Source organism: Garra rufa, chromosome 18 (assembly GCF_049309525.1).
Source record: "Garra rufa chromosome 18, GarRuf1.0, whole genome shotgun sequence".
NCBI lineage: Eukaryota > Metazoa > Chordata > Actinopteri > Cypriniformes > Cyprinidae > Garra > Garra rufa.
Window position 1 is genome coordinate 1315947 of NC_133378.1, and position 12737 is coordinate 1328683.

The 12737-nt window shown below is 37.2% G+C and overlaps 1 protein-coding gene across 1 annotated transcript in view; it reads left to right on the forward strand.

The window, feature by feature from the left end:
• The window catches only part of slco4a1 (solute carrier organic anion transporter family, member 4A1), a 37868-nt gene extending 25438 nt beyond the window's left edge, over positions 1 to 12430 (forward strand). Inside the window, 5 exon segments of the mRNA XM_073823730.1 lie at positions 169 to 421; positions 2657 to 2819; positions 4401 to 4576; positions 5354 to 5567; positions 11463 to 12430. Coding sequence (XP_073679831.1) covers positions 169 to 421; positions 2657 to 2819; positions 4401 to 4576; positions 5354 to 5567; positions 11463 to 11630 — 974 coding nt within the window. The 3' untranslated portion in view covers positions 11631 to 12430.
• Positions 12431 to 12737: the final 307 nt, after the last annotated feature.

Consider the following 12737-nt stretch of genomic DNA (forward strand, 5'->3'; position numbering starts at 1 on the left):
GAAGTAGTTTCACTATTTAAAATAACTGCTTTCTACTTGAACATGTTTTAAAATGTAATGTATTCCTGTGATCAAAGCTTCTTTAAAAAAAAACATAAAAAAATCTTTGACTGGTAGTGTAAGAAACAACTTCACTGAGTTGTTTTTAACTCCGTCTTCTCATACCAGGGTATATGGTGGTACCAGCTGGTGGAGGAGGCACCTTCCTGGGTGGCTTCATTGTAAAAAAGCTGAACCTTCGCTGCCGCGGGATCATCCGTTTCTGCATGCTGTGCGCAGTGGTCAGTCTGTCGGCTATCTTCATCTTTTTGGTGCACTGTCCTAATGTGCCTATGGCAGGAGTAACCGCCCCATACTTCAACAACTTTACACACAACCACTACAGCGCCTCCTACCTGCAGACAGACATCCTCAACAACAGGTACGAAACCCTCTGAATGCATTATGATTAGATTAGGTCTTTGGACGTTTATCTTATCTGTTACTTATCCCTATCTTTATTCAGGAATGTCATATTTATACAAACAACATTAGCCCAGAAGTCTCTGACAACCAATCAAATTATTCAGGAGTTCTACATTACCTTATATGAATAGGAAAGAACTATAATTATTTATAATAAGGTGTAATGAAGATGTGCTTATTTATTTGTCTAGCTGTCTAGGGATGGTTTTCCTGACTTGAAACACAAGAAGCACAGTGTGTATGTGTAAAAGAGGAAGTACATCTATTTGAAACATAAAAGGACAAAGAGTGAAGCCTTGAAATAATATTAACAATGGCCACTTTGAATCTTTTATGATTCAGAGCTTCACTCTGAAGATTTGCTGAGGCTGTTTGTGCCTTTCCTCAGTTTTCCTCAATGGTGTTGGTGTGTTGGCCCAGAATAGCTGATGAGTTCCCACACAGAGCTAACACTGTGTGTTCAGATTAGGGGTACAGTATTCGGAAAGGCACAAATAGTGTGTTTTTTACGAATACTTATTTCAAACAAATACTTTAAAAAATATTTGTATTCGGGAACAAGAAAAACTTTATATCAAAAAGCAGTGTTTCCTCATGAGACCGCAGTCAGTGTATGCCCGCATGAGTGAGTGAGTGAGTGAGTGAGTGAGTGAGTGAGTGAGTGAGTGAGTGAGTGAGTGAGTGAGTGAGTGAGTGAGTGACATTCAGGAGTCGACAACAGAGAAGGCTCGGCTGAGCGAAAAAAGACTTCACTGCATCACTATTGTTGTTGAATAGATTTTTGTACCTTAACTGGGTTCTGGAGGCAGTTTATAGCTTTTGGGAAGCAGAGTTTGATCGGGAGATTATTCCATTAAGGGGCGTTCACATGCGTGCTCAAGTTCGTTATTTCACATGTAGACGCCCGGTATGCGCACTCATAATGGAACGAGGCGCACACGGTGCTATGCACTTCGAGATAAATACATCTCAACTTTTCAGAATGCCACAAGCGCACGCAGGTCATGTGACAAGAACCAACCAATCAGCTTCACCCTTTCCCTTAATAACATTGAAAAACAGCCAAGTTGGAGGACCAGCTTATCATATCTGTACAGGAATAACCATTTTTAAATAAATTTAATAGCAGAGCTACTGCAAGCGATTTTTAATGCTGGAAATCCATTTATGCTTTGCTGAAACTTCCGAGTCTTCATTGAGAGATCAGGTCATGGTTGCTGAGCAACGGCAGACGCCACGGGAAAGAAGTTCATTCAGAAGAAGAACAGTTCTTTGAAGTATTTTTTGTTTTTATTCTGTCTGTTCAGCGTCCTCCAACAAGGACGGGTGGTGGTGGGGTTCATAAAGTTCACAATGGTATTTTATTAGTTGTTGGTTTAACCATGGATGAGGTAATGGCTGTTGTGTTATTTTCTTTTAATGACGTTCCTTGTTACATGTTCAAAAACATCAACCAATATTGCATATCCATAATTATTATAATGGACATAATTAAAGAATACTTACACTATAACTTAAATTAGAAGTGTAATGCACAAAATACAGGATTTTTACACCTATTTTGAATCTTACTCAAATACAAATACAAATACAAATACTTTCCCCCCTCAACAAATACAAATACAGATACCAGTACCGGCTGCTTTGCACACCCCTAGTTCAGATCCTTTACTCCTGTTATGTTCAACTGCAATATTTACACATATAGATGGCCATTAAGTGTATTATTACAGCAAGAGGTCAACATCTGCATAAATCAGTTTGAGGTTATTGCTAGTTTAGCACATTTGTTATTTAATGAAAAAAATGTGCCCCGTCCTGTCCCCTTACTCTTGCTTTCCTCTCTGTGGTCTACTGTCCTATTTTTAAAGTGAGGACAAATATATTAATTTACTGATGCAAATAAACAACTGAATTATGTTTTCGTTCCTTTGAAGAAATAAAAAGCTTATGGAAGAATCCAGGCTATTTGATATTAATCACAACCTAAACAATGAAGTCAAATTAATTACTTTTTAGTCACCTTTAGCTATTGGTTTTTCAAAATCATGTCTGACATTCTGAAAGCTTGTTTTATTGCACAGCTAATGGTTTGAATTAATACCCAGAGCAGGAACAAGGGGATTGACTGACAATGTGTTATTGATTAGTTGAGGTGAAATGAAATTTAAAACTGAAATTCTTCTTTCAGCTTTTCAGATATGGGCAACCTGACTGCAAGCTGTAACACCGGCTGTCACTGTGTAAAGGAGTTGTTTAACCCTGTGTGTGGTGCGAATGGAGTGATGTATTTCTCTCCCTGCCATGCCGGCTGTAGCTCGCTCAACCACACACACAGCCCCAGAGGCAGACAGGTACACAGACCCCACAGTCTACACTTTCTCAGTGTTGCATACACTCTTTTAACAACACGATCAGTCAATTAAAGGGATAGTTCACCCAAAAATGAAAATTCTTTTATTAATTACTCTCCCTCACGTCGTTCCAAACCTGTAAGACCTTCATTCATCTTTGGGACACAAATTAAGATATATTTGGTGCAATCCGAGAGCTTTCTGACCCTGCATAGACAGCAGTGCAACTGACAGGTTGCTGTCTATGCAGGGTCAAAAAGCTCTCGGATTTCATTAAAATTATCTTAATTTGTGTTCCGAAGATGAACAAAGTTCCTCAGGTTTGAATGACATGAGGGTAATTAATGTCAGAATTGATATTTATTTGGTTAACTATCCCTTCAACTCTGGCGTATCTGCACACTTTTTTTTCAGGTAATAGCATTTGAGAGGTCATATCATGAGGAATCGATTTTCTTCTATCTTTTGGTATCAATATTTATGAGTTTGCACTATGAAGACATGGTGGACAAGACAAGTTTCAAAACTTTTAAGATCCAGGATTCATACTTTAGCTTATTTAAATATGTGGACGTCTTGTTGGCCGGTCGAGTAAAGTTGGAACAGAAAGAGACAGCTTGTATTATAATTTCATAAATTTGCTGAAAATTGAGTTCACTGGGGATAAATGTGAACAAAACCAAGGAACTGGTCATTAGTAGGAATAAATTACATTTTATTGAAGGGTTAGAACCCTTGGTACTTGATGGACATCAAATAGAAGCGGTCAGAAGTATTTAGGAACATTTATTGATAGTAAATTGACATTTGCTGGAAATGTTAAAAATGTTGTTCAGAAGCAATGCAGAGATTACATCTTATTATGAGGTTACAACATTTTGGTGTGAGTCAACATATTTTAGAGATGGTTTATACAAATCTTGTTGAGCGTGTTATACGTTTTAATATGACTGTGTGGTATGGGCTACTGCCAGTTAAAGAAATGCAAAAACTGGGACGAGTAGGTAAAATTGCTAGTGCAATTGTAGGACAGCCACAAAGACAATTGATTGAAATCTATCAAACAAGATTCAAACAGAAGCACAGGCTATTATTGAAGACTGCTTTAATATTCATCCTTTAAATATTAAATTTCAGCTTTTACCATCAAAAAGACGTTTTAGGCAACCTCTTCCAAGGAATGTGGAATTTGTGCCAACTGCCTTGAATTAAAATAAAAATAAAATTTTAAATACTGGGATCTGAGTGTGAGTAGGGCTGATTGTGTCACTTGTTGCCTTTTATGCAACCTGTGTGATGATGTTAAATGTATTTTTGTGGTGAAGCCAAAGATAAATTTGTCGACAATAAAGTGACTAAACTAAACTAAACTTACAGAAGTATTAAAACCAAGCTGCTTAAATGTTTTTGATTATGCGTTGTTTTGGTGCAAGAAAAAGTTTCTAAGTTTGTGAATGTGAATCTATAGCTGTTAATTTTGCATCTTTGGATGGAAACATAGCTTATGTCTTATTCTTGGTTATGCATTTGTCCCTATTGGTGTGTGTGTGTGTGTGTGTGTGTGTGTTTATGCGTTCACAGGTGTTCTCTAGCTGCAGCTGTGTGGTAGGAAATATATCATGGGGAGAACACGGTTTTGCTGAAGAAGGGAGGTGTGTGTCGTCCTGCAATCACATGCCAGCCTTCCTCACCTTCCTCTTCGTCATCATCTTCTTCACTTTCCTCTGCAGCATCCCTGCACTTACTGCCACACTCAGGTATGACCACTGCTTATACTGTACACTGCGGTTCAAAAGTTTGGGATCAGTATTTTTTTCTTTTGAAAGAAATTAGTACTTTTATACAGTAAATTGATCGAAATGTTTTTATGGCCAAGTTCTGTCATGAAACTCTAGATGGTGCTGGCTGATGGGTCCTTACCGCAAACTGATGATATTCACAGCGTTAAACTCCTTGGCACCAGCTGACTGGTTCATGTTGCATACTCAGCCAATGAGCTTTCTGCTTTGCATTTAAATGGGTGGTTAGCATTCACTAGAGCAGTTTGCATGCAGCACACTTTCACAGTTCTTTTGAAACCCTCCACCTCCCCAGCTCCCCCTGTATAGATCTGCTACAATTTATTATATATTTTGAGCACCAATTCAGCATATTACAATGATTTCTGAAGGGTCATGTGACACTGAGGCCAATGGCTGAAAATTCAGCTTTGACATCACAGGAATAAATCACATTAAACATTAATCATATTTTATAATATTACTGTTTTTACTGTATTTTGGTTTGAATTAATCCTGTCTTGGTGAGCATAAAAGACTTAAAAAGTCATGCGACAATATAGCATACTACTGTTTCAAATCAGAATTGTATTGTGGAATAATGCCAGCTCTTTCACTATTTCTTAAAAAAATGTTTAGTGTATATGTAAGACATTATTTCATTCCAAACACAGACCGTAGGATCTCTTAAGGCTTACCTTATAATACAGGTGTTTGTCAATATAGCCTAATGTAATTGTCTGGCTTCTCCTGCAGGTGTGTTCCTGACAGACAGAGATCGTTTGGACTTGGAATCCAGTGGATTGTAGTAAGGACTCTCGGTGGGATCCCAGGCCCTATAGCTTTCGGCTCTGTGATTGACATCTCATGTCTACTGTGGGAGGAGCAGTGTGGGGAATACGGCTCCTGTTACCTGTACCACAACTCAGCCATGAGCCAGTATTCGCTCATCGCAGGCATCATCTACAAGGTAGAGAAAAACAGACTTGAAAATATCTGACAATTAAGCAAATCTGTTCCCTGAGAAACCAATGCTGACTCATACCACATTTAATACACTTTAACTTGTATGAAACTTTTGAAACTAACTTCTCAATTTGCCACAGGTGGCCCTTTATTTTCAAGCACTAAATGGCCTCCAGCAGTATGTTGACATGTCAATTTCAAGAGTTTCATAAAAGCTTAAGTATAATCAAGTGGGAATCAAAAGTCTGAAACTATTAGTGGAAATGCTTCCATTTTGCTATTTTAATGCAAAGGTTTCCGTTACCAAATATTATCAGCATAACAATCTCAATAAAAGGTAATCTGAAAACGTAACATGTATGTGTCCTAACTGCACGCGACGTGACCCCGTGAGTTTTTGTCCCAACTAGACATGATGGCGAAATTTCTATTTTAGAAAACGTTTCTATTTCCGCTGCGTCGTGGCTGGAACAACAACATACAACCTATGACAATGATAATCTCAGGTGCTTTATTTAGTGTTAAAAGTGTCTAATGAGAGTTTGAATATCATATTGGGTGACATTTATAATCATACTGAAAGCAACAACAGATAGCTTACCGCAGATCTCGAAAATACATTAAAGATGGTATCAGTCACTCAGTATGTAGTTTTAATAATGTTAAAAAGAGAGAGAGAGTGAGAGAGAGAGAGAGAGGCGAAGTGAACATTAGCTCATTAACATTTAAAGAGACATGCACCGAAACGGGTCACTATGAACAGAGTTGTTTTTGATGATATAAAAAGGGTGTTGTTTTACACAACTGAGTCATTCTACGAAACGGGTACGATTTGGACTTATACATTTTTAAATTTTTATCAAAATGTATTACTTTTCTGAACACCCCTCAACATTTATGACATATTTAACTTCCAGAAAAAAAAAAAAAAAAAAAAAAACATATTTTCCCACCTCAGGCATCAAATCCCTATTATTATTCGACATTATTTTAATATGGCCACTATTAGTCTTCAGCCCTGTTATGGACACTATGTGAGTTCTCTGAATATGATTATACAATGTATTTGTAAATATAAAAGTTACATAAAATCTTACACTTTTGCTATGCTAAAGCCTGAAATTTAACTTTTAGTGACAGCAACCTCATCATTTCTGATCTAAGAAGTGGCTTAACTTAAGAATTTAAACTAAAATTCAGTATTCTTATGATGGCTCTGAACATTTCAAACTGAGTTCAACAAACATTACATTTTCATAAACTTAAATAATTAATAATAATGTAGGTGTAAGACAAGAGACAAATACATCTTACCATATAAATAGTTGTTTTTTACTCAAGTTCACTCTAAGATTTTCTATAAACACTGTATTTCATAATGTAGCCAAGAAAGACAACAGATATAAATTGCAATTGAACTGAGATGTAAAGATCTAGGCAGAACACACATGTGCGCACACACACAGCTTTTACCTGGACATTACTACATTCAACATATGCATGTGGTATAATAATTCATTTAAATTACTGGATAACTTCATCTCACAACCATGTTATGATCAAATAAGTAACGGGGTTGTGATTTTTTGCTCTAAATGTAGGGAATAACAGGAGAGCACATGGTATGCATGATATTAAGAAATCATGAACATTGTTAAAATATCAAAGATCAAGTAAAAGTTTTCTATCTTTATTTGATGTAACAGGGTGGAGTTGTTAAGCTTGACAACCACAATATCACAATATTAATAAGTTATAGTTATAAAAGATGGTGGTAACTTGCCTGTGTCTGCTCACAATGTTTTCAGATGACTTATATGATGTCACTTCCTGTTAATGATGTCACGTAAGGATCAGTTCATTATTTTATGGGAAAAGAATGACTTGTGTAACAGGGTTGAAGGGTTACTGTGGATACGGAACTAAATTATTTGAATTTAATGAATAATCATAAATTTACTTGGAGTTTGTAAATGTGATATTGATTTAATACAACTGTTAAATAAACAAGAAGTTAATATTAAGTGACTTGTGTTTGACTATAACACTAGTGCCTGATTTTTTTCTATTTCGTCGTCACAAATGGTCTGAAACAAGTCACAACTGAGCCACTGCACATCACCGTCCAAACACAGTGGTGTTTCGTTTATGAATGAACGTGCGTTTTTAAACTAATCTAGTGAAATGATTCAATTCCCCATTCATAAAGACAGTCACTTGCTTTATTCCTGAATGAATCAAATGAATGATATGATTCAGTAATTAAATCAGTGACTTGCCACCACCTACTGGCAGATTTAGTTTCATTTTAAAGTATCTTTTCAGTTATTTAAATTATTTAATATTTCTGAATTCAAAATGTTATATTTGAAAAACATTAATCTCAACATGAATTTATGAATTTGATTGCACTCATGCAACCTCTGAGCCTCATTAAAAATGAAAATACACCTACAAAGCACTTTGTTCTTCTGTGCCACCTCTGTTGTACAAATGCATTTTGTTAATACAGATTTCATTTGATTGGTAACTTATTTTTATTCTACTTGTTTTTATTCTGATTCTGTTTTAATTAGATTAGTCATTTGGCATTACAAAGGTAAAAACTAAATTTCCCTGTAAATCACTTTAAGGAGTCACCGCTTAATGGAAAGGATAATTTTTAAGTGCTCCTAATTAAAAAAACTAGATGGCTTGTATTTTATTTCAGGACTAACATAGATTTTAGAGTGTTGTTTAAACACTATTGAGGAGAAACAGCAGTGAAGAGGTATATATAGTCGTGGCCAAAAGTTTTGAGAATGACACAAATATTAGTTTTCACAAAGTTTGCTGCTAAACTGCTTTTAGATCTTTGTTTCAGTTGTTTCTGTGATGTACTGAAATATAATTACAAGCACTTCATACGTTTCAAAGGCTTTTATCAACAATTACATGACATTTATGCAAAGAGTCAGTATTTGCAGTGTTGGCCCTTCTTTTTCAGGACCTCTGCAATTGGACTGGGCATGCTCTCAATCAACTTCTGGGCCAAATCCTGACTGATAGCAACCCATTCTTTCATAATCACTTCTTGGAGTTTGTCAGAATTAGTGGGTTTTTGTTTGTCCACCCGCCTCTTGAGGATTGACCACAAGTTCTCAATGGAATTAAGATCTGGGGAGTTTCCAGGCAAATGTCAACGTTTTGCTCCCCGAGCCACTTAGTTATCACTTTTGCCTTATGGCACGGTGCTCCATCGTGCTGGAAAATGCATTGTTCTTCACCAAACTGTTGTTGGATTGTTGGAAGAAGTTGCTGTTGGAGGGTGTTTTGGTACCATTCTTTATTCATGGCTGTGTTTTTGGGCAAAATTGTGAGTGAGCCCACTCCCTTGGATGAGAAGCAACCCCACACATGAATGGTCTCAGGATGCTTTACTGTTGGCATGACACAGGACTGATGGTAGCGCTCACCTTTTCTTCTCCGGACAAGCCTTTTTCCAGATGCCCCAAACAATCGGAAAGAGGCTTCATCTGAGAATATGACTTTGCCCCAGTCCTCAGCAGTCCATTCGCCATACTTTTTGCAGAAGATCAATCTGTCCCTGATGTTTTTTTTTTGTGTAGAGAAGTGGCTTTTTTGCTGCCCTTCTTGACACCAGGCCATCTTCCAAAAGTCTTGTCCTCACTGTGTGTTCAGATGCGCTCACACCTGCCTGCTGCCATTCCTGAGCAAGCTCTGCACTGGTGGCACTCCGATCCCGCAGCTGAATCCTCTTTAGGAGACCATCCTGGCGCTTGCTGGACTTTCTTGGACGCCCTGAAGCCTTCTTAACAAGAATTGAACCTCTTTCCTTGAAGTTCTTGATGATCCTATAAGTTGTTGATTTAGGTGCAATCTTAGTAGCCACTATATCCTTGCCTGTGAAGCCATTTTTATGCAACGCAATAAAAGGTCACCATGGTTAACAATGGAAGAACAATGATTTCAAGCATCACCCTCCTTTTAACATGTCAAGTCTGCCATTCTAACCCAATCAGCCTGACATAATGATCTCCAGCCTTGTGCTGGTCAACATTCTCACCTGAGTTAACAAGACGATTACTGAAATGATCTCAGCAGGTCCTTTAATGACAGCAATGAAATGCAGTGGAAAGTTTTTTTCGGGATTAAGTTAATTTTCATGGCAAAGAAGGACTATGCAATTCATCTGATCACTCTTCATAACATTCTGGAGTATATGCAGATTGCTATTATAAAACTTTTCCAATTTCCAATATTTATGTAATTCTCAAAACTTACGACTGTAGATATACACCGGGTCTGATCAGAGAGTAAAAGTTATTTCCACATTTGAGTGGTTAAATCAGAGGTATTGGAGCCTTAACATACTTTATGTAAAAATTAATTTAAAAGTAAGTTATATCAGTTTGTATTTTTACTCTAAAATGTTTAAATACAACTCTTCATGTTCTTCCGTGACATATTGCTGTATTGTTTTCCCTTCGATTGTTTTTTCCTTAAAGTTTCTTTAGTTGGTCTTAAAGGAACACTACACTTTTTTTGGAAATAGGCTCATTCTCCAACTCCCCCCTGAGTTAATAAGTTGACTTTTACCGTTTTGAAATCCATTCAGCCGTTCTCCTGTTCTGGCGATATCACTTTTAGCATAGCTTAGCGTAGATCATTGAATCCTATTAGACCAATAGCATCGCGTTCAAAAACCAACGAGTTTCGATATTTGTCCTATTTAAAACTTGAATCTTCTGTAGTTATATCGTGTACTAAGACCTGCAGAAAATGTAAAGCTACGATTTTCTAGGCCGATAAGATTAGGAACTACACTCCCATTCCAGCGTAATAGTCAAGGAAGTTTGCTGTCGTAATATGGCCGAAGCAGGCGCAGTAATATCACGCAGCACATCGCAGCACAACGTGACCAACTGCATGCACAGGGAGCTTTCCTCATTGGAAGTTACCCAGCTGGGAACTAGTTTCATGGCGCTACATGGTATTACTGCGCCTGCTGTGTCCATATTAGGGCAGCAAACTTCCTTAACTATTACGCCGGAATGGGAGTGTAGTTTCTAATCTTATCGACCTAGAAAATCGCAGCTTTACATTTTCTGACGGTCTTAGTACACGATATAACTACAGAGGAGTCAAGTTTTAAATAGGACAAATATCGAAACTCGTTGGTCATTTTTGAACACGATGCTACTGGTCTCATAGGATTCAATGATCTATGCTAAGCTATGCTAAAAGTGAAGTCGCCAGAACAGGAGAACGGCTGAATGGATTTCAAAACGGTAAAACTCAAATTATTAACTCTGGGGGAGTTGGAGAATGAGCCTATTTCCAAAAAAAGTGGAGTGTTCCTTTAAAAAGGTCTTGAAAAGTCTTAAATTTACCCTCATTAAACCTGCAGAAACCCTGTATTTTATCCCAAGTACACTTTCATAGAATACCATGAGGGACATGACAAAATAGGTGGTGTCAACTAAAAAAACAAGATAATTTCTAATATAAAAATAAAATGTATGTCAGGAATCCTCAAATCTGGCCCACGAGATCCATTTTCCTGCAGAGTTTAGCTCTAACCGTAATCAAACACACCTGAGCATTCTAATCAAGGTCTTCAGGATCAGTAGAGAATCACAGGTAGGTGAGTTTGATCAGGGTTGGATCTAAACTCTGCAGCGCATTGGCTCTCCAGGGTAAGATTTGAGGAACCCTGATGTGTGTCATGTTTTTAAACCTTATTAAAGGAGACATTCCAATTAATAAATGATTTTGGTGACCCAATAGATAGGGACTCGTGGAATGACTCAACTGTTGAGGAATGTTAACCATTTTTCAGACATTTCATGAAGAAGCAAAAAATCATACCAACTTTAATTTCTCCTTTTTTTCTCAGGTTTTAGGCACTGCTTTCTTTTTGCTGGCGTCCATGCTCTACAAGCCACCCCCTGAGTCTCCTCAGAGCAGCTGTGAGAGCACAGATGTGGGAGGGGGGGAAGCCAGAGACCTACCAATCAAAGACCTCCCCGGTGAAATCATCTCGAACCCGCACGCCAAATTATGACCTCCGTCTACAAATACGCCGACACCTCACCTCAAAGTGTGCATGTACATGTCTGTGTGCGAGTGTGTATAAGGTCAACACTGTTCACTGTGCCCTGTCCCGCTGACTGTACATCGTTCCCAACATGCATTTGCGATATATTCTTATATATTCTCATTGGCCCACCAGTCTGAAACTCTATCACAATGAACGACCAAAGGTCAGAGGTGAAATCAGATATCAGCATATGAGTTACATAAACAGAACCTACCAAAAGCCAACATTATCTTAATTTGACAATAGATTATTTATGCGTATAAACTGGTATTATTTCTATCATTTAAATGGAAAATTACAGCATTTTTGTAAGGAAAAAGCCATAGATTATAGACAAAGAGCACTTAATATAAATGTAACGGAAAGAGAGTAATATAACTGTGCAGATGTTATAAAGTGTTAAGCTGTTATAGAATATTAAAGATAGTGAATTCAAATGCTGCTCAGTCATACATTTAAAAAAAACAGACAATTAATTACAAACTGTGCCTTTGAGGAGTTTTTCATTAGACAGCACAGTTAGAAAGATGTATCACAGGAAAAAAAAAACAGAAATATTCAACTCACAGACCCTTAAATCTCTCTAAATTGCACTTTAAACTCACTTCACTGATGGAAATATACATCTGAACCATGTACAGTAGTGAACTATGTGCCATTTGACTGTTTGGTCCTGCAACGCAACATTACACAGTCCTAGCCCACATTCTAATACCATCTAAGCATGTACAGTATGACTTGTGATTCTTATTTGATTTTCATAATATTTTTAACATTTTAAAATGTGCCAAAATACTGTAGCTCAGGACTGAGCAGGACAGAAAGGCTTCAAGGTTTGAGGTCACATAGAGATGCAAGTGAGAGATGAAGAGGGAGCAGGTTTACAAAATAAACTTTTCGCAACTGTATACTAGGTTGAAAAATGCCATCCAAGATGGGATATTCCTTAAAAGCACTTCACTTTCAGATTACACTGAAAATTATTCTTGCACTGATTTTCAACTATATTTAAGGTGGCATATTGCAAAAGTACCCCAAGCTGCTTAAATCCAAATATAAGAAGAATGACAA